This window comes from Propithecus coquereli, unplaced genomic scaffold (genome assembly GCF_000956105.1).
Source record: "Propithecus coquereli isolate 6110/MARCELLA unplaced genomic scaffold, Pcoq_1.0 Scaffold68, whole genome shotgun sequence".
Classification (NCBI taxonomy): Eukaryota; Metazoa; Chordata; class Mammalia; order Primates; family Indriidae; genus Propithecus; species Propithecus coquereli.
The window spans coordinates 5,207,059-5,230,139 of NW_012152840.1; the positions used below are offsets into that span (position 1 = coordinate 5,207,059).

Genomic DNA, 23,081 nt, shown 5'->3' on the forward strand with positions numbered 1-23,081 from the left:
CCAATGAACACAGCATAACTTTTCATTTATTTAGGTCTTTTTTTTCTCAGCAGTGTTTGATAGTTTTTGGTGTGCAAGCCTTGTATATATATTTTTAAATTTATCAATGTTTTATACTTTTAATGCAAAGTTAATGGTACTATTTGTTCTATTTCAGTTTCCAATTGCTTGTTGCTAGAATAGGAAAATACAATTATTTTTAAACATTACCCTTCTATATTGTGCTAAACTTAGTTCTAGTTGCCTTTTGGTAAATTCATTGGGATTTTCTGTGTAGATAATCATGTCATCTGCAAATATAATGTTACTTCTTCCTTTCCAATCTGGGTAAATTTAATTTCATTTTCTTATCCTATTGCAGTAAAATGTTGACTACAAGTGGTAGAAGCAAACACCCTTTCCTTATTCATTATGTTAAACGGAAAGCATTCTGTCTTTTAAAGTTGAGGATGATGTTAACCATATTTTGCCTATAGATGCCCCCTATTTGTTTGAGGATGTTCTCTCATATTCCTAGTGTGCTAAGAGCTTTTATTGAGAATGTGTGCTCGATTTTGTTAAATGCCTTTTCTGAACCTATTGAGATGATTATAAAATATTTCTTTTTAAGCTGTTAATGTGGTAAATTTTATTGATTGATTTTCAAATGTTGATCCAACCTGGCAATCCTCAGATAAACCCTGCTTGGTCATTGGGGATTATCCTTTTTAAATTATGTTTGATCCTGTTTGCTAACATTTTGTTAATGATTTGGGATTTATGTTCATAAGAAATATTGGTATGGAGGTTGTTTTTCTTTCTAGTATTGTTTCGTGTTGGTATTAGGGTACTGCTAGCCTCATGCAATGATTGGGAAGCATTTCCTCCTCATTCCGAAAGAATTTGCACAATGAATGCAATAGAAAAAAGAAACACTTTAGAAGAAACCAAAAGCTGGTTCTTTGAAAAGGTTAATAAAGTTGATGATATTCTAGAAAGATTGATCAGGAAAAAAGAAAGAAGAAACAAATTTTAAAAATTAGAAATCGAAGAGGGATATCACTATAGATCCTATAGACATTAAAATGATAATATGGTAACATCAACAATTTTTACCAATAAATATAACAACTTGTATAAAATGAACATATTTTCCCTTGTGGCTTACTTCAAATTTAATTTTCTCTTGTGTAGCAAGTTTCTTAACATGAAAGCTTAGATCATTGATTTGTGATTTTTCTTCTTTACTAATATAAGCATTTCATATTATATATTGCCTTCCAGGCACTACTTTAGTTGCACCTACATATTATGATAGGTTGTGTTGCAATTTTCATTAAGTTTAATATATTCTTTAATTTATATTTGATTCATTGGTTATTTAAAAGTGTGATGTTTAACTTCCAAATATTTGGAAATTTTCAAGATAAAGTTCTTTGCTGGTATCTAGTTTAGTTCTATATTTGTCTGAGTACATAATTTGTATTATTTCAGACCTTTGGAAATTTATTGAGATTGGTTTTATGGCCCAGAATAGAGTCCACTTTGATTATTATAACTTGTGCACTTGAAAATAATATGTATTTTGGAGTTTTTAGATGAAATCTTTTATGAAGGTCAATAATCCTTAATGATTTTTGTATCTACCTGTTCTCTTAAACACCGAGCATATTGAACTACAATTTTGATTTATCTATTTCTTTCAGTTCTCTCAGATTTTTATTCATTTATTTAGAGCAGTGATATTAGATGCATGCACTTTTGAGATTGTTATGTTTTTTTGAAAAGTTGATGCCTTTGTCATTACCAAATGTTCCCTTTCTCCCTAGTAATACTCTTTATTCAAAAGTGTACTTTTTTCTGATATTCACTCAGCCATTCCAACTTTCTTTGAATTGGTATTTGTGTGGTATATATTTTTCCGCCCTATCATTTATTCCATCTCTCTTTTTAATATTTTAATGTATTTCTTTTAGATAACATATAATTAAATCTTTGGTGTTAATATGATCTTAATACTTTGACCTTTGATTGGAGTATCTAAATTATTTCCATATAATTACATATTGGTATGTTGGATTAAGTCTACATTTCACTACTTGCTTTTGCTTGCCCTAGCTGCTCTTGCCTTCTTTTTTCTTCTTTATCTGCCTTCTTTTGGATTGAGTAATTTTTTAAATAACATCTTCTCTTCACTTTTGCATTATTAGATATACCTATTTATTCTATATCTTTGGTGTTTGTCTAGGGATATATGTCTTTATATTTCCAGAATGTGCCTTAAAATGATATTATGCCACTTTATATTTAGCATAAGAACCTTACAACAGTAAACGTCCAATTCCCTTTCTTATCTTTTGTGCTATTGGTATCATAGATCTTACTTCTATCTATTATATATGTTACAATATAATCTTATGATTTTGATTTAGTCAATTATCTTTTTTAATAAAAGAAACTTATTTTCTATTGTTTAATATGTGTATTAATTCCAATCCTCTTAATTCCTTTGTTTACATCAAATTTCCATTTCATATCATTTTTCTTCTTACAACTACCTCCCTAATCTTTATTAGTATTATTTCTAGTATTTCAGGTTTGCTGACAATGATTCTTTTCAACTTTTTTGTTCAAAAAAGTATTTTTCCTTATTTTTCAAAGATATTTTTGCTAAGTATGGAATTCTAACCTGGTTTTCAACACCTTGATTATGCTATCTTTTTGTGGGTTTATTTTAATGTTTACTTTTCATAGGATTAGTTGGATCTGTTGGCTCTGTGGCATTATACTTTTCATCAAATTTGGAGATTTTTCAGCTATTATAATTTTGAATATTTTTTAATCTTCACTTCCATTGTCCCCTTCTGGGAATCATTATGTGTATGTTTGACCACTTAATATTTTCCCATATCTCACTGAGGTTCTGTTTTTTTTTTTATTCTTTTTATCCCTATTTTTAAATTTTTAATAGTTTCTACTGTTAAGTGTCCAAATTCATTGATTTTTCTTCCTGCAGTTTCTAATCTGTTTTTAATACAATTGAGTATATTTTTTCATTACAAATATTGTATTTTTCATCCTTGAAATTTCCTTTAGGATCTTTTTTATATCTTTCATTTCTCTCTTAATTATACTCCAATTTTTTATTCTTGAAAAATTATAATATTTGTAAATACTAGCACTTTTAAGATGGTTGCCTGCTAATTTTGTCATTTCTTTTATTTCTAGACTGTTTCTATTGGTTGACTTTTCTCCTGGTTATGAGTCATATTTTTTTCATTCTTTAATGCCTGGTATTGTTATTTGGATGGTAGACATTCTATATTTTTCATTGTTGTCTATTGGATTTTGTTGTATTCCTTCAAAAAGTGTTGAACTTTATCCTGGCAAATAGCTTAGTTACTCATGGATCACTCGGATCCAATGGCTGGAAACAATTGTTTCCTGGTTTTTGTCTTTGGATTTTTTTGTTGTTGTTGTCGTATAGTTTAACAGCTTAAAAAAGAAGTAAACCATGTGAGTGCTCTAAGAACCAAGAAGAGACTGTTCAAAAAGAAAAGGCTAGGTGTTATGGCTCATGCCTGTAATCCTAGCACTTTGGGAAGCCAAGGTGGGAAGACTCCTTGAGTCCAGGAGTTCGAGACTAGCCTGAACAGCATGGGTGTGGTGGTGCATGCCTGTAGTCCCAGTTACTTGGGAAACTGAGGCAGGAGGATTGCTTGAGCCCAGGAGTTTGAGGTTTCAGTGAGCTGTGATGATGCCACTGCACTCTAGACCAGGCAACAGTGGGAGACCCTGTTTCCCCCATCCCTCCCAACAGAAGAATATTCATCAGTGCTAATTGCAACACAGAGGTCAAATAAGATTAGGGCTGAACTGTGTTCATTAAACTTAAGAGCTATAAATAAGGACAATCTTTATGTTAGTGGGAGTCATTCCAATTGATCACACTGGAATATTAGAACATCATGATCAAGTGTGGTCCTGTTTGACTTGTGGTAATAACTTGTAGAGATGTAAATCATTTTTTCCTATGAGTTATCACACATGAAATAGTAGACTCTAACCATCTTTATAGGTATGATAAAACATCTGAACACTGGTCTAGCATATACTGAACTAGAGGAGAACTAGAGTATTGGTGATTGCTCAAGGAAGTTTAGATATCTGACTTCAATTAGACATGTGATTAGAGAAAACAAAAACTAGACAGGACACTCATTTTTCTATTGCCAATGGCAATATTAAGTTTGAAGTTCCACAGAGCCACAATTTTTGGAAAGAAAACAAAAATTTCTCAAGAGTTTCAAGTTTTTTTTAAGACTATGAACAATGCTATGATTTTCTGTGACCAACATTTACATATTCAACTTTGAATCCAAGCATCCACTCTATCACTGGACCCATGAATAAGCCCTAAGGAAACTTCTGAGAGTTCCATTTTATCCACAAAATACTGTCAGATGGTCAAACTCCAATGAAACTCCTGAAATCAAAGCTGATACCTAACGTTCAGGATATAAATCAGGATAAAATTGCAGTCCAAGTATCTACAAAAATGTAGTTATGTGTTTGGTACTATCATTTTTTACTGATCATTGGATAAACATTATGTTGATTAAAAACTAGATTGAAATTTTTTTTACTATAAAATCACTGTTAAAAATCTAAATTTCTGAGTAGCTAGACACTTCATCATAATGAAGAACTATAAAACTTAGAACCTTCCCAAATAATTTATTTATGAGCATGTATTCTACTATTTTAGAAACTTAGATGACTGTAATTTAAATGAACAGTGATTTGAAATTTATAGCTTCCTTTTCTTTGTGTCATGGATAATTTCGCTGTGCTGAGGTGTGAGCACACACATCATTTGAGCTGTTATTGAAGTAGAATACAAAGCCTGCCATCTTTCACTAGCAGGGGAATAGTGAGTAAATCCTCTATTGCTAAACAAACACTATATCTAATTATGATTTAAGTTTGATGTTGGCTATAGTGCTATCTAAACATATGGTTAATGGTCTCATTTATTCTCCCCTATAACTTCCTGAATTAACTCCCTGATTTGGAAAGGTCCCAATGTCTATTTGTACTGTCAACTATTTCTTAAGAATTAATGCTTTGGTTTTATACAATTATTTGGCTTTCAGACATTTCATACTTTAGTTATTTAAAGATAGGTATGTCTCACAGGACTTTTTAAATTTATTATATGATTATAGTTTCCATAACATATTATAATTTTCTATTTCTAAGTATAGCCCATTTCGGTTAAGTGAGTAAATATATGCTCAAAGTAATTGACAAAGAAAAAATATTTAAGGAATAAATATATCATCCTAATTTTGAAATTTTATTCCACATCTGATGTTCTATTAGGATAAGTTATTTGGGGTGATGGTAGTAGGTTATTCCATGCCTTGGAAGCTGTGTTCATGTTTGTAATATAACAAATAATCACATTTTACATCATTGGGTTTAAGATAATTTTCAGTAGCAGTACCTACTGTAGGCTTTTCTTACTGGATATCAATGAAGAGATAGAAAAATACTTAACTATAAAGATGCCAAAAATAAGACCTGATGATTATTTTAATGTCAGAATCTGGGAAGATTTTTCACCAAACATTTGGGCAGGAAAGAGACAGTAAGAGGAGAAACCAGTGATTGTACATCGTGTCCTACAAAAGACTCACCAGTAAACTGCTTTTGGCAAAAACAGAAGCAGGAATAGCTCTGGTAGTGGTGAATACAAGAATTAAGCCGAGCAAGGAAGCTGTGAGATACACAAAGTAAGATCCATCCAGACTTGAGTCTGGGAATTTGGCAAGGTGCTGTGCATGTGAGTCTGCCATAGAGCTGTAGATCTGAGAAGGAAAATAGAACAGCACCAAAAAGAGTTAAGTCACAGGCTAAGTGCAAACACTGTATGGTGGCAAACCCAGATACAGAGAGAGGTGATAGCCACTTTGGTACCAAGTCGGGCTCCGCTTGGGAGACAGAAACCATACAGGCTATTTAAACAGGGAAAGTGGAATATAAAAAAACTGTTCACTGGTAAAAAGTGGTTAGTTTCTTAAAAAGGATAAAAGAGAGCTGTAAGGGGTCCTGAAGTCACAGGTACAAATAGCCGCTACTACCTATAGGCTGAAGGAAGGGGAGTCAGTGAAGGAACGAAGGGGTTGGAGGGGGCACACTCCCTCTCTCCACCTGCAGCAGGACTGACATTCAGATTTCTTTGAAGAGGATGTGGCCACCACAGGAGCACACAGCCTGCTGGTGGTAAAACAAAAACAAAAACACACATGCCACAGTTCGTGGGCAAGTGCTGGTCTGTGGGAGCTGCCCAGTGTTATTGGAGGATATGAGCGTGCTGGGGCTACTTAGAAGCAGCCTTCAAGGTCAGAGTGTGTGTGCAGGCCACAGCCAGTTACAAAGATGCCTCTGGGGAAAGAGTGTGACCTTTCAGCTGAGGGCACAGCTGTGATTCTTTCTGGGCTGCTGGGCTCCTGTGATAAATAGTAAGAAAAAAATATGATGAAGATACTAATGAAGAACCAGAACCCAGCATGGAAATGTCATGGGCACCCCACTATGGCCTTGTGTGGTCTTTCCAGGGCCCTCTATTGACTAAACCTAACATTCTGCCAGCTGGCCATGGTGAAATGTCTATAGGTCTAACTATAGGATCACAAAGCAGGGTGAATTTGGAGAGCAGAGATAGTAGATTGATAACTGGCACAGCTGGCCCTGAAAATGATTTATTCCAAGATCCTGAGTGATATTTTATAAACCTACTTGGTATTTTTATTAAATTTCAAGCAGATACGAGCTCTGTAAGTTAATTGCAGAAACCCTTAAAAAGAGAATATAAGACAAAAAGACAAGTGGATAAGCAGAAATTGAAAATGACTCCCTTCTCTTTCTTTGGGATGCCATAACTGTCTCTCTGGTCTCTTCTCTGTCTCTCTCTCTCATTCTCTCTGTCCTTCTAAAGGATAAAATAAATTTTTTACTTTCATATCTTAAAAAAAAGAAATTGAAAATGAGTGAGAAGACATAAGAAAATTATTCAAAAGAAGCTAAAATTGCAAAATAAGCGTCAGTGGTAATATACATACAATAAAACTTTCACTGTAAAATGGGAGGTGTAAAACAGAGAACAAATTTGAGAGGTAAATATAGCAAGAAAGGTAAAGCAAAGGAAAATGATTGCAGAAGACATTAGGATATTATAGATGTGGCAGATAGACAAGAGTGATGAATTATAGGTGATCTTGAAGAAGAAAATTGATAAATTAGACCAGATGTCAAAATCCAAGACAAATCTGAAGAAGAAACAGCATTGAATCAAAACACAATTATGTTCCCAGACTGAAAGAACTCACCATGTTCCAGTCAATTAATGAAAAAAGGCTCAAGTTTTTTAAAAATTCTAGCAAAAATTTGAATTACATAAATAGAGAAAATCCTGTATACATCCAGGTTAAAGAAAAAAGATTACCAGCAAAGCTTAAATGCCAAAAAACAAAATACTAGATGTTATTATATTTCTCCTCTAAGTGCCCTCTGGCTCCTCCAAGTCTGGTTTGGTGTTCCTTATGTGTTCTCATAGCATTTTGTGCCTATTACATAATGCCTGTTCTATCATGTTATATTTACATATTTACTTGTCTCCCTCTGCTAGACTATAAGGTATTTCTCCATAGAACGTTGTAAGTGTGACAATTACGGGATGATAAGGTAAATTGACTTTGTCTACAGTTTAATCTTTGAGACAAAAAGTGTTTGAAGAAAATCCATACCTAAGCCCTCCCTACCACAAAAAGTCAGAGAACACACATTTTCTTTCTTATTCACATCGCATTATGATTTCTGGACAATCTTATATATTTATAAATACAGGAAGTAATTTTAATGTTTATGTTCATTGATGTTTCCCAAGCGACTAAACTAGAATAGTACAAAGGATATAATAGATACATGATTAATATGTGTTTAGTGGAAGCATAGAAACATTAGAATTAAAATTTTAAGATATTTCCCATAAAGTTATATTAATGGTTGCTGTTTTTATCTCCTCCATAGGCTTGTAACTGCAGCTCAGTGGGATCCTTGGATTTACAGTGCAATGTAAATACAGGCCAATGTAACTGTCATCCAAAATTTTCTGGTGCGAAATGTGCAGAGTGCAATCGAGGTCACTGGAACTTCCCTCACTGCAATCTCTGTGACTGCTTCCTGCCAGGGACAGTTGCTGCGACCTGTGATTCAGAGACTAAAAAATGCTCCTGTAGCGATCAGACTGGGCAATGTACTTGCAAGGTATGTGCTGCTGAAATGCAGTAAGAGAAAACCTCACTCAATTCTGTTTCCACTGCTCAGATGTCAGTTCATTCTGTGTTCTTTATTCCTCTTTCATTAAGCTAAACAAACAAACGGACAAAATCGCATTGCGAGATCCTGAGTTTTCCTTGATATGTGTTCATTGGCTTACAGATAAGCACTGCTTTTCTACCTAAACGCAACTTTTTTTCTAGTTGGTGGAGATGATGCATTTTTGACAGTAAAGGCAAATTATTTTTCTTTATATATTAGCTTAGCTTCAACAAGAATAATCTGGGAGGGAGGGCTGGGAAGACAGTTCTTTTAAGCATGATCAGAGAAAATCACAGCTAAATAATAAAGCTTATAAAAAAACCATTTCTCCTAAAGTTAATCTGCAATCACTGTACACTGGAAAATATATTTACTGCTGTGGAAGTTCAGTAAAATTTCATCACGTATAAACACTGTCATTACAAACAGTGACTATGTGCAAATTTTAGCCTCATTAATATTGTTAAATGGTGTAGAAAAAGAGCCAATTAAAAAGGATAAAAGGGATTTTTCTCCTTAGATATTTCTGAAAACTCAATCCCAGGGTAAGTGCAGTTAAAACTGTGTCAGAGGTATTTTTTCAAGATAAAGTCTATGCAATGAGGGACAGAGGAAATGGCGGATGAAATCTGGGCAGTGGTTGTTAAAGTAGTCTTGAGAATTCAGGACAATGGCAGCTTCTACTGTCAAAGGCCCCAGCCAAAACAGAGTTCAATGCTGCATTATTATATCTTAAAATTGCAATCACATATTATATTTAATACATGTTATATCTGTGTATATACATTACGTTATAATAATTATATAAATGCACATTTTTAACCTCCTGCCTGATTTTTTACAATTTCGAATAACAGCACTGTTTAGGAATCAATGTTCTTATTTTGCTTTTGAAATTCTCATGAGTCTTTCATATTGCTTGCAGCAGAATTGTAGGAAATGTGCCGCTCAGATTCAAAAAACAATATACAATACCTTTAGGAATATACTTATTTATAAAGAAAGCAATTTGGAAAGACCCATGAACGATGAGATTCAACTACATATGCCATCTGAGATATGAGTCCAATACTCAGTGTTCTTTTGTTATGTTTTCATTTCTTTTTTTTAAAAAGAGTATGCTCCTATTTTTCGTTCTCAACCTGATTTTCCCCATCTCTTTGCCATTATGGACTCTGAGGGACTCTCATCTTTCTTCAGGTGAATGTGGAAGGTGTCCACTGTGACAGATGTCGGCCTGGCAAATTTGGCCTTGATGCCAGGAATCCACTTGGCTGCAGCAGCTGCTATTGCTTTGGCGCTACCACTCAGTGCTCTGAAGCAAAAGGACTGATCCGGACGTGGGTGAGTAAGGAACCGCTGAGCCGTGTAATGGTATAATGTTAGTTCCTGCTGGTGTCTTTTAGTCAGGCGCTGAGGGGTAGTAGGAAATGGCAAAACATTTAAGTAACCTTTTCCCCTGTGCACATTTAGAAATGGGAAAGGGGCCACGTGCCGTTAGACAGCTGGAGCAAATGCCTTTCTTATTCTTTCTTAAAAATAGTTCACGTATTGTTCAAAAGGAAATAGATGCCAAGTGAAAACGGGAAGCATTATGAGAGAAGCATTGTAGTGTGGAATGGAAAGAGTCAGAGCACCAGAGCATGAGTGTTGATATGTGCTAACACTGCCATGAAAACCAAACTTGTTGCACATTTGTTCCAACCAGCCTTAGGAAATCATCAAATTTTAGGGTGGGCGCATGTTCGTTTTTAATTCTACTTTTATTAGTGTAAAAGACTCCAATTTTCACAGATATTGTGGTTTTCACTATGCAAACTGGTCAAAAAAAACTTTATCTCCTGCCTTGCCAACCCACTGTGTGAATTCTCTTTCTTATGAGAATGCCTCATCAGAATGAGGACAGAGGCTGCAGGTTAGACATGCAGTCCATAACTTAGTTTTAAAGGAATGTCCAAAAAACTGAAACTCAGCCTCCTGCTGTACTTTGACCCCGTGAAGGTGACTCTGAAGCCGGAGCAGACCATTCTACCCCTGGTGGATGAGGCCCTGCAGCACACGACTACCAAAGGCATTGCTTTTCAACATCCAGAGATTATTGCAAACATGAGTCTAGTGAGACAAGATCTCCATTTGGAACCTTTCTATTGGAAACTTCCAGAACAATTTGAAGGAAAGAAGGTAAGAACAAGAACTTCGAAGTCACGTGAGAACAAGATAAAATGTTTTTTGGAATCATACCTTTTGGAGATTCATCTAACTCATTCCATTTTATTTTGTCAGTTGATGGCCTATGGGGGCAAACTCAAGTACGCAATCTATTTTGAGGCTCGGGAAGAGACAGGTTTCTCTACTTATAATCCTCAAGTTATCATTCGAGGTGGGACTCCTACTCATGCTAGAATAATCATCAGGCATATGGCTGCTCCTCTAATTGGCCAGTTGACCAGGCATGAAATTGAAATGACAGAGGTAAAGTTGTTAGTTGTTCAGTGCAAAGACGCCAATGGTTTTGCATTCAATTTTGTCAGAATGGTTTCTTTTCTTGCAAACAGAAAGAATGGAAATATTATGGTGATGATCCTCGAATCAGTAGAACTGTGACCCGTGAAGACTTCTTGGATATACTATATGATATTCATTATATTCTGATCAAGGCTACCTATGGAAATATCATGCGACAAAGCAGGTAAACTCTAATAGAAAATACCCAAGGTAAGTTCTTCTTCTGTGGGGAAATCTATAGGGAAGGTCAGTTAGATATCAGATAAGAAAGATGTAGAAGTGGTTGGTTTTTCAGTGTGATGATAGAAGACAAGCCAAGGTTGGTTTCCATGTGACCTGACAGAAGCTACTGCCATTCACCAAAAAAAGGAAAATAGCATGAGAAGCAAGTTTATGAGGAAGAAATTAAATTTACCTTAGATATAGTGAATTCATGGTGAGTTTAAGATACCAGTCAGAAATTCAGAAAAACATGTATTGTAGCTCATATGCAATTCACTGTTGTGCTATCATTGGGTTATAAGAGTGCTGAGAAAATGAATGACTTCCTTTGCCCATCAGGGGAACTAGGCAGGGCCAAGTTGGTCCCGTCTCCTTCAACCCTGAACATTCTGATGTCTTCACCCCAGTGTGCCATATAATATTGTCATTTTCCTATGCATCATGATTTTTCCATACATCTTTGGGAATCACATTAAAAAAAAAAAAACACAGAAGATGAACAAGAATGAACGTGGTATCATGGAACCTAAATGGTGAGAATACTTCAAAGGAGTATCCATGGTTTTTGTATGACCTGAAGAGTCCAATTAAAATGAGCCTATTGGGACTGACAATTAGAACTGTACTGGTAACAATCATGATACCAGTTTCAGTGGAGTCCTGGGGCATAAATAATCTCAAATTTTTAAAGAATGAATGAGACACGTGAACCTAGTACTATGAGTGTAGCCTGTTGTTTTCCATGAACATAAATGTAAAAGGAAGCAAGGGCCCAGTGTACAACAGTCAAAGGATGGTTGATTGTTTGTGAGAAAAGTAAGCATGTTTATAGACCATGGGAAAGGGATTAGTAGCAAGGAAAATATTAACAATATAAAATAAAGAGAAAAATCTCACGGAGGATCCAGGGGACTTCAACATCATGAACACACATGGCCTTATCCAATGAGATGAAATGAGAAATCACACATATATAGATAAATTTTATACCATGGAGGCAGAGTTGAGTTGAGTTCATACACGTAATCTCAATTTCTCTTTCATGTCAGTTTATGTTATGTTCTTTAAGAATACGGAATCAATATATGTTCATAGATAATCTCATTTTATAAATTATTAGACCAGCCTAGGAAAACAAAACAAAAAAACTATGAAGCCTCTCACTAGGAAACTAATGAATTTAAAAATATAATACTTCAAATGTTTATACTATAGTAAGCACATAATAGAGCAGAAAGTCCTTTAATTAATATTTTGTGCAGAAGATCCATATTGCTTTTCTCATTGATGTGGAGACTTTTAATAAAGGAGTAAATCAAGGACCAAAATTCACTTTAAATCTGTATTCCTTTGGTTTCCTTTTGATATTTCTCACCGAAACAGGAGATTGTTTTTGTATGAAATAATAAAAAAGCATGTACTTTGAAAATGCTGTCAGCTGTATTGTTAATTATTTAAGAATATCAAATCAGGTGGCAGGCCGAAGCCATAGCAGGTTTGTATGTCATAGAAGAATACTAGATAATTTTGTGAGTATGCAAATAGATTATTTTGCAAATTGTTCTGCACTGCAGTGAGTCTGGTGGTACACAGAACACCTTGTTAGTGGAATTGATGGAAACAATATTGTCATGCATCTTTCATTGTAACTTCTTTGCCTGTCTCCCACTGATTTCACCTCACTACACTGTGACACTTTGTGTGTTTTTTTTTTTGACCCCATATGTCTTTTTCTCTGATCACACTATTTCTCATACCTCGCTAAATGAGATTTTTTGGTTTAAGTGACCTTTTCTTAAAATTTTAGAATAAATAAATATTTCACGTTTCAGGTCAATGAAAAACTAGAGTCATAGTTCAGCAATGATAACAATAAATAAGGCAGATCATCAGCACTTGGTTTTGTAAAACAGTGGAATCATGACAAAAGTTAAAAAGATTTGAATATTTCCCCCAAAGGTAATTGAGACATAACCCTAAATCTTTTTTATTCAGTTGCAAATTTTAATCTCAGAAGCAGAGAGTTCAAGAGTTAGCATGTGGTTTGAGATTTGAACTTTGTACATTTTGCCAGTGCTGACATTTTCTTTTCTGTTCTTTTTTTCCCCGTTTGTCTCCTTTTATCTTTATTTGAAGGAAATAATAAGTTTTGCATTTCAGTATTTATTTAAATAGAAGCCAGAATTTGGCCAAATCCCTGATACAGTCAAAACTGTTACTCTCTAATCCCCTGAGAAAAAGGGTGTAGTGCAGAAATATCTATTGTTGTTGCCCTTCAAGCTTCACTTGATTTGTAAACACTTGCTGGTGTGCTGTCTGCATGCATGTGCAAAAGAAGGGAAGATGGCACTAGTCGCTCCTCGGGCTATAAAATATGATGGAGATGCCAGTGGCCAGGACTTATCAACAAACAACAAGTTCCCTTCTTACTCCCACAAGGAGTCTCAGACAACATAAGCATGGAGTCTTTCTTACAGGAAGGGAGTGGATTGTTTACAGCTCACCACATCTGTGTGTACTATAAGGAGGGGAGAGAAACCTGAATTTTAACTAAATGTGTGTTTCATAAAGACTGACTGATTTTCAGAGTGCAGATTACAGTGCTAGCGAAGCCAGAACATGCATTCATAATTCAGTTTCGATAAAACATACCTATACTTGTTATAAAGTTTGATTCAAACTCCTTAAGCTGTTGGAGGTGCCTTTTACTGAAGCAAAACTATTCATTGTCTCATTTTAAAGTTTATTTGCAGAACATTTTTGTGTTACCAGTTAGTCAGTCATGAAATAGCCTGAATTTATGGACTGCATATATTTTTTAATGTATATTTTCAAATTAATGAAAAGGGCATCAATATTTTAACTGGGAATAATTTTTTTTCAATTATAAGGACTTTTCCAAGAAGGGTGAATAAAGTTCTTTAAAGGATTTATTTAATTAAGTTAACAAAACATTAATTTGAAAGGTTCTTTGTCCTCAGAAAGAAATCAATATTATTAGATTATACTTGATCATTGTTTTCTAAGTGGTTTTCTAAAGTTCTTGAAAGGACATTCACAGGCTTTAGAGGAAGAAATCAGTAAATTATAAGCAATGTCACTGGTGACAACAGGAGATATTATATGGGAAATGACCTTGGGTTGTCTGTTTGCAAGAATATAAATGTTTAATTAATTGGCCATGTCTATCTGAAGCCACTCATATTTTAAGAAATGGGAAAAAACTCTTTATAATAACATCTCAACAGGATATCAGACATCTAATTTACTAAACTTCTTATGATGTATGTGAATATTTTACTAATGTGTAATCTCAACCATTGAGGAAGCAAAAATACAGTAGTAAGATGTGACACATGAGCCCCTAGAATTTAGGCAGCTTCAAAACAATATGTTAATTAGCTTGATTTCATTGTTCCACAATGTATCCACATATCGAAACATTACATTGTTGTTTCAATAAATATATTCGACCCTTGAACAATGCTGGGGTTAGGGTGTTCAAAAATCCATGTATAACTTTTGACGCCTCAAAAACTTAACTACTAATAGCCTACTGTCAATTGGAAGCCTTACTGTTAACATAAACAGTTGACCAATGCATAGTTTATATATGTGTTATACATTGTATTTGTACAATAAAGTAAGTTAAGAGAAAAGAAAATGTTATTAGGAAAATCATAAGGTGGAGAAAATATATTTACTATTCATTAAGTGGAAGTGGATCATCATAAAGGTCTTCATTTTCATTGTCTTTATATTGAGTAGTGAGGAGGAGGAAGAAGAGGAGGGGTTGGTCTTGCTGTCTCAGGGGTGGCAGAGGCAGAAAAAAATCCATATATAAGTGGACCCATGCAGCTCAAACCCATCTTGTTCAAGGGCCAACTATATATACAATTATTTGTCAATTAAAGACAAAAAAAAGACTAGAACATGTTTGACATCGAAGAAAACCTGCGAAGATTCTTCTTGTAGGATTGCTTACTAGATGACCATAACTGACTGGTGTGATAATCTAAGTATATGCTTGTTGTCTTCAGGATTTCTGAAATCTCCATGGAGGTAGCTGAACAAGGACGTGTAACAGCAGTAACTCCTCCAGCTCACTTGATTGAAAAATGTGATTGTCCCCCAGGCTATTCTGGCTTGTCCTGTGAGGTAAGCTAGCTCCTACTAACCTGCTTAAGCTCAATTCATTTCAGGAGCGAAATGGAAATACTCTCAGCACTATCTTTGCTGCAATCATATTTACTTTCATACATACTCTTAACCTATTCTATTTAATCTTGTACTCACAATGTGAGGCAGGGTAGCAAGAGGATAATGTTATTGTTACCTAGTAGTACAAATCAAATAATAAGTATAAATTTTGTGAGAATGGGCATGAAATAGTGAAAAGAAAAAGGAATTTGGTTTCAGTGAATCTGTCTAGCTCCACCACTTGGACAGGGTACCCATTCTGTTTGTTGCTGAACTTTGGGGTTTTCAACTATGGAATCAGCATAATGTTTAAATGGAAAGATATATGTTAAAGCCCTTTTGTAAACTGACATGCCATACAGCGTATTTGCCATCATATGAATTCCACATTGTTTGAAGAACAATTTTATAGAATAACTGCAACTCTCTTATGATGCATCCTTGCAATAATTTTATAGCCTTTTTTGGTGACTGCTCTAGAGGGCAATATTCATTTGAATGTGTCTGTTTTGAACTAACATATAATAAAATAATCCATACTATTATTATTAAATCATAACTATTACATACATCTATTTATACATTTGTACACACACCAGTAAGCATATATATTGCATTTGTAGGCACAATGCACCCCAATATACATGTGCACACACAGTGTATGGGTGGAAAATGAGATGGTGTGGTGCATATAAAATATGTTACCTTTGCAGTAATCATGAGAGATATAAAATTAGAAGACAAAAAGAATTTGAAATTTTTCTAGACAAGAGATGGAATTTTCTTTATCCCAAGGAATGTTTGGTTGTACTTCTAACTATGTGACCTTGGTCAATTCCCTTAATTGCTACAGGCCTTAATTATTACATAGTTATTCAATGTAAAATGATAGGTTGGGTTTTGAAGTTGTAAAATTCTCTGATTCAGCAATATTATTTTACTGTAAAAGATATTTATTAAGTAGTCAAGGTTGATTTTTAGATATCTTGAAGAGAAAGTTATTACAGCTATGTTTTTTCTACATTTATTTAAAATAATGCTGTTCAGTTAGGAACAAAAATATTAGTAGAGTAGCGAATTATTTTAATGTAGTCCATCTTCCATTCCAAATTTTAAATGTGAAATACCCTTTTTATTATGATTGATATGCTTTTCAAATAGTACATTCTAAAACATGCTTTCCCATTAGTTTTAGTCATTTTCCATCATTATGTGAAAATATAAATTAGCACACATAAAGCAAATGATAAATGAATAAAATCAAGAAAACCTATGAATATGTACAAACTACCATCTGTATTGGTGGCTTCACCTTTGTACCATGACTTTCACTTAAGCTTCTATTTACAGACAGTAATTACAGTAATATCTTAGTGGAGAGATTATGGAAATAAAGGCCTATCTCTCATAATAACGTACCTGAGGTGTTCTCCACAACCCATTGCCTCTAATCCATTATACATCTTATTTATAATTCATCTTGATTCTAAAGTGCAATTACCCAGGCATAAAATCTAATCACCAAAGCAAGCGCTAAGGATAGTTCTGAAATAATACATCCCATTCCAGTAACATATGCTTTGGGTCACGAATGCACAAAGCAATTCTTTTACAATATTTTTAACAAATGTATGGTATTCTAGATACATCTGCATCTATAGGCTATTCATTTCATGTTTTCATCCACAAGATGGTTGCAAGTAAATGAGATTAAATATTAGTTACTTCTGAAAATATAGCCAGTTGTAAAGACACTTAGCCTTTGCCTAGTACCTATAGTGTTATGGCACTGCAGCCTTGTTCATTAAAAATGTTAGTTTTAGAAATGCCTAATTATTGCAATTTATGATTTGAAGTAGAGACCAGATTACCTTTAGAAGTCAAATAAAGGACACTATTTTCTTACCAGATTTGTTGGTGTTAGAGCCATCGAATTTATTATACTTTACTTAACCTGCTCATTGGGTTAGGTTAGGTTTAGGTTATTGCATAAACTGACCAAAACTGAATTTAGTTTGTATGCAGATACTATTCTTACTTTTACGACTTTCTTTCTTAAAAATGTAAAATATTCAGCATTGAATATGTGGCTCTCTGCAATAATATCAGGAAAATCAGAAATTCATCCATGATCTCTGGGGCATGTTTTGATAATTTCAGTTCTTTCCCTTCTCCCCTTATTTTAATAGGGCTCTGGCTCACAGCTGAATGGCTGGTGTCTGTTGGGTCACCACTCAGAAGCTGTCCCTTATAGTTATTAAAATTGATTTTTTAAAGTCCCCAAACAATGCATAACTATTATCAACTCATAACACCCAAAAGGCCAAATGTGGAAATAGAATGGTATACTTGCACGTGCATTTCTCTCTCCTTTATCACTTCTGTTGCATGGAGAGACCCAAAGACTCTGTTTTCACTTACATACAAATATTGAGGGCCATGGTGTAGGTAAGTGGTATATATTACAATTTGGTTTCCCAATATAACTTAAAACAATCATGATTTCCTTTATTTTTAGTTTGTCCTAAGCAATTACATTTAAAAAATTATTTGGGATAGAGACACCTATGTCAATATATTGTATGTCAAGCATTAAACATACATTATCTCATTTAATCCTCACAACCACCCAATAAAATATCAAAACTTACCATTTATTGAATATTGACTATCTCCTCTGCAATCCAAAGCACATTTCCTAATGCACTTAAACCAACATTGTCGAATATGATTTATGATCCTCATTTTATAGATGAGAAAATTGAGGCCAATGATCACACAGCTAAGCAGCAGTTTGAACCCAGTAAGTTTGTTTCCAAAATTTAGATAAACTTCCATTTAACTATTATGTTATACAGTCACACAAGGATATGTTCTAAGAAACATGTTGTTAGGCAATGTCATTGTTATGTGAACATCATAGAGTGCACTTACACAAACCTAGATGGTATAGCCTACTGCACACCTAGAATATGTGGTATAGCCTATTGCTCCTAGGCTACAAACCTGTACGGAATGTGACTGTACAGAATACTGTAGACAACTGTAACATAATGGTATTCATGTATCTAAACATATCTTAATGTAGAAAAGACACAGTAAAAATATAGTATTACAATCTTATGAGACCACTGTCATATATGTGGCCTGTCATTGACTAAAACGTCATTATGCAGTGCGTGACTGTACGACATTATGTTCCAGGTGAGGAAACTGAGGCCCACAGTATTCAAAACCTGCACAAAATCATATGTGGTATGTGGTGGAACATGAGTTAAATTCAAGTTTGCCTGATGGCAAAACCCATGCAAAAGTATAAAATAGAGTACTTTGATTGGCTTCAGCACAACTATCTATTTTTATTGTTAAACTCTGAGGAAAGAAAGGGAATGCTTTATGTGACCCTGAGCCTGGGGCATGTTAACTCTCTAATCTCTTTCATTCCCTTCTCTCTACCCTCCCACATTTTTGTGTGAATTTGAATCTAACATTTTGATGAGACACCATATAATGAAAATAAATTAAAGGTGGAAGGATAGCAGAAGAATATTGAGCTCTGAACAATTTCAGCAAGTTGGGAAGAGAACTTTGAGAAAGTTTGAGTTAGAGAAAAAAGAAATAAGATGAGCTGAGGAAAGTGTTTTGCTTTTATTTATTTGCTTTTCTTTAATTCTCCATCGTGTTCCAGAAAGGACTTTAGATAGCACTCAAAAAATAGCTCTTTTGTTCTCAACTCAAACCTAATCATTTTCATGAATTTTGCCCCAGTCCACCAAGAAGAAAAATAATCCAACATTGAAGAACACCCTCAAAAAAAATTTAAAATATAAAGAATAAATACAAAAGGATCTGGGAAAGAAAAGGATTAAAGAGGAATAAATAGGTCCCATTCTGTTTTTTTTAAAAAATGTGTTTTAAGTTTCTAATTTTTGCATTGTATAATAGTCTTTTTTTTTTTGGCTAACTCTGAGAAATTTAATTCATTGGGGTACAAAAATTAATCTAAGCTAATCTAAATTGATTTAAAATGTTAGAATTGAAAGAAACCTTAGAAATCATCTGAGTTACTATACCTGCTCGTTTGCAGGCTGAGGAAACTATGTCTCAAAGTAACTTGTCCACGTCTCTCAGACAAAACTAACGTGTAGAATGAAAGCTTCCATATTCATTCATGTCATAGAACCCAGGAGTCTATATGCCCTTTTACAAGCACACATTCTCAGCGAAGAATGAAGATCATGCCAGTGGTTCTGGATCCTAACTGCTCAGTAGACCCTCTTGGGAGTTTTAAAACAAACCCTGGCCCCAACTCTTCCCCAATTAAATTGGCCCCAGATGATGATGAGAACCATGGAGAAAGGCCTAGAAGGTTCTACACGAGCACAACTTGGAGCCCAGGCCATGGACTCCCACCACGGGTGCTTTTCTACTGCATCAGGCTGCCTGTCCAGGAAAGAGCCACAGAAACAGGAAACATTTGTTGTGCATTACAGTAGACTTCACCTCAGTGCTCACCTTCACATTTCAGTGTATGACACTGAACTGAATATGACTCTTCCATGAAGAGTGTTACTTCTTAACTTTATTTTTCTTCGGAGACTTGTTGTAAACTTCTGTTTGGGGTATAAAGTGAAGCTAGGAACTTTCTCTCAATTTGCATGATTTTTACGCACACATACACACACGCGCACACATACACACACCAAGCAAATATACCAATAAGATAACAATAATTATATAGGTATCCAAGGATGAAATCCATGTAAAGAAAATGCAATTTTATTCAGCAGTCAGCATGATAAAGAATTAGAACAACCCACACTGTGAACCACTTTTAAATACAACTTGAATTGTTTCTTCAGTTACGCTTAAATGAATTCCTTAACTATAATTTCCAGACCTTATTCAGTAACAATGACAACAATGAGCCTTGATTTTAAATAATATGAATAAACTTTATTAAAATATATGATTATGTCCACCATAAGACAATGGAGACTCAAAATATTTTGAATAGTAGTCTCGGTTTTCTTTATCAGCTTGCTCAAAGCTGGGACATTATTAAATCTCATTAGAATTTCTTACAGGCTGTGATAAAAACAGAGAGTCTCTTAATTAAGTGCTTAATTGAGGTACTTTCACATTATCCAAATCAAAATAAACAAGGAGAGTACTGACTTTTGATCTTTTTCTCTATCTAAGGAACCTCTTTATATACTCCACTCTGGAATACCTAGGCTAGAACCAGAAGGACACAGAGGCCCAAGGAAGTTCTTAGCCCAACATTTTTTCCTTCTTTTTCAGCAATCACTTTTCTTTCATTAATGGAAGCAAGATGTTTAAGTAAAAAAAATCTTTATCAAGGTGGTAAAATAATCCCTTTATAATCTTCAATGGGATCTGAGAAACTGACTGCTACTTTTTACTTATAAATCAAACAACATCTACAGCTTTACAGGCCAAGAGTGCTAAGCTTGGAATGCAAGACTGTTCTCATCCCCTCTCCAGGGCTGTGGCCTTCCTTCCAGAAAGCCAGAAACTTTTGTTGATACATTTACATAATAAACTTGAATGAAGATGGAAGTCTGGATTTTGCATATGTCAGCTTCACTAGCATTTTTCTGTTTGTTTTTAGATTTTCATTACAAAATGAAAAAAAAGTATATCAGGGAAAGATAAATTTTATTGGTGGCCTAATAGTCCCAAGACATGTAGAGCTTTTATTATTTTGAATTTCTTACCTTTATATCCTTTAAATTATATTGGTATAAATAATACATCCATGACACTTTTTAATTTAATTTTTTGCTAGGTTTCATTGGACATTTGTTAGTTATCCATCAAGCACAGTAGCAGATTTTAGTTTGTTAAGGATATTTGAATTATCTTTTTAGCCCATATGACAATGTTATTTAAAAACAAACCTCTTTCTCAGGAAGAAGAATATCTTAAGCTTTTGCAGGCTGAGTCATATATGAAAATGAAAGCTTTCCTTGGCTAAACTCTGATAACACATGGATGCTGCCTGCCCACCTTAGGGACCAGGCAGAAATGCACATTAGGTATCAAAATTGTCACTTGCGTTTATAAGTGGTGTTGCCCCTAACACAGATGAGGTAAAGAAGTCTGTCTTTTTAAACACTGAAGAACCTAATGTTGCTAATGCAAGATTTCTAACTTAGCTGTCCTAATTGGCTTCCTTTTCTTTCAGACATGCTTGCCAGGATTTTATCGACTGAGTTCCCAGCCAGGCAGCCGCACCCATGGACCAACCCTGGGCACCTGTGTCCCATGTCAGTGTCATGGACACAGCAGTCTGTGTGACCCTGAAACATCCATATGCCAGGTAGTCCCTTGAGCTGGTCTTCAGTAAGGTCCATGTGCTCATTTCTCCTCACACACGCTCAGATAGGTACTGCATGCAGAAGCCAGCTAAACTGCAGGGAACATAACGCTGTGTGTGTGAAATAAAATATACGAGGGAAAAAAGACATTCACCACAGTCTATATTTTAAAAAGTAACAAAAAAATGATAACTTTGGAAAACCACTGCTTATGTCAAGAAATAAAATATTAACAGCATCTTAGAAGAGCATCAGAGGATACAACTATGTAAAAATTACATGAAGTTTTTTTTTCTGATTACAAACAAAAATAAGCTTTTTATAAGAGATTTGGAAATTAGAAAAGAATAAAGAAAAATATAAAAGCCACCCAATATTCAGCATAAGATACAAGTTTATTATTTTAGGTATTTCCTACCAATTTTATGCATGTGTTTACAAATAAGATTTATATTTAATATAATACCATAGGTGCTCTTTTATGTTTTGCTTTTTAAATTTATCTATCATGAGGGTATTATGTTGCCAGATACTCTTTAAAATCCTTATAATCTTTGATTAGATGTCCCATAATTTATCCATTTCCCTTGGAATTGAGGTTGCTCTTATTTTTTATGTTCCTCCTAACACCCTGCACTCTCTACCACCAGTATCTGCCTTGGAACAATCAAGGCTATCATGTATTTTGCCCTATTTATTTCAGTCACAATAAGAAATTCAGGTTGCCCCTGTCACCACCTATCCCTCAAACTCTAACCCACACAGCTCTGGGCATCTTTGCTGAGCCCGTCTCCATCCTCTCCTCATCTGAAACCCTTCCGCTGTGCCTCGTGGATCTCACAGTCTGGCTTCAGCAAAATCCCCCAGAGAATCCCCCTCTTCCATTCATGTTCTCTTCGTCCTGCTCTTACCGGAACCCTGGCTCTCCCCTGCCTGCTGCCAGCTTAAAGCCGTCTCCAGTGGCAGCCACTGCTTTCACTCTCTCCATTCCCCTGAGCCTGAAGGTAGGGGGTGTCCCTGCCCCACACTGCCAGTTTCATGTCATCCTCACGTTCTCCTCCACAACACCCAGCTTTGAATCTCATGGCTCTCTCCATTTGCCCACTACGCCTGCTGTTGAAGTCACTACCAACCCTCAGATAGCCCACCCCATTCCTTGCAGATTTTTCCTCCTCGGTATCATTGCTGCTCCCTCTAGCACTGCTCCTATCATAATGATTTTAATGTCCACAAAATTAACTCTTCCATACCTTTAACTCTCAGTTTCTTGTGCCTCTGAGGTCTCCATTTTAAGTGTCCTATTCTTTGATCACCCTCTCTTTTCTCTCCAGTTTACATCTTAATACTTCAAATTCAACATCTATACTCTCACCATTCATGCTCACTTACACTTCTTCTTGTTTTTCTTGCATGCGCCCTTATTTTCTCGACCAGCTTCGTGTCCAT

General features: G+C 34.9%; 1 protein-coding gene across 1 annotated transcript in view; it reads left to right on the forward strand.

The window, feature by feature from the left end:
* LAMA2 (laminin, alpha 2) overlaps positions 1 to 23,081 on the forward strand; it is a 551,451-nt gene that overhangs the window by 303,107 nt on the left and 225,263 nt on the right. The window contains exons 19-25 of the mRNA XM_012660792.1: positions 8,074 to 8,310; positions 9,565 to 9,708; positions 10,366 to 10,545; positions 10,648 to 10,836; positions 10,920 to 11,053; positions 15,132 to 15,249; positions 21,503 to 21,637. Of these exons, the coding sequence (XP_012516246.1) occupies positions 8,074 to 8,310; positions 9,565 to 9,708; positions 10,366 to 10,545; positions 10,648 to 10,836; positions 10,920 to 11,053; positions 15,132 to 15,249; positions 21,503 to 21,637 (1,137 nt within the window). The remainder of the gene's footprint in view (positions 1 to 8,073; positions 8,311 to 9,564; positions 9,709 to 10,365; positions 10,546 to 10,647; positions 10,837 to 10,919; positions 11,054 to 15,131; positions 15,250 to 21,502; positions 21,638 to 23,081) is intronic.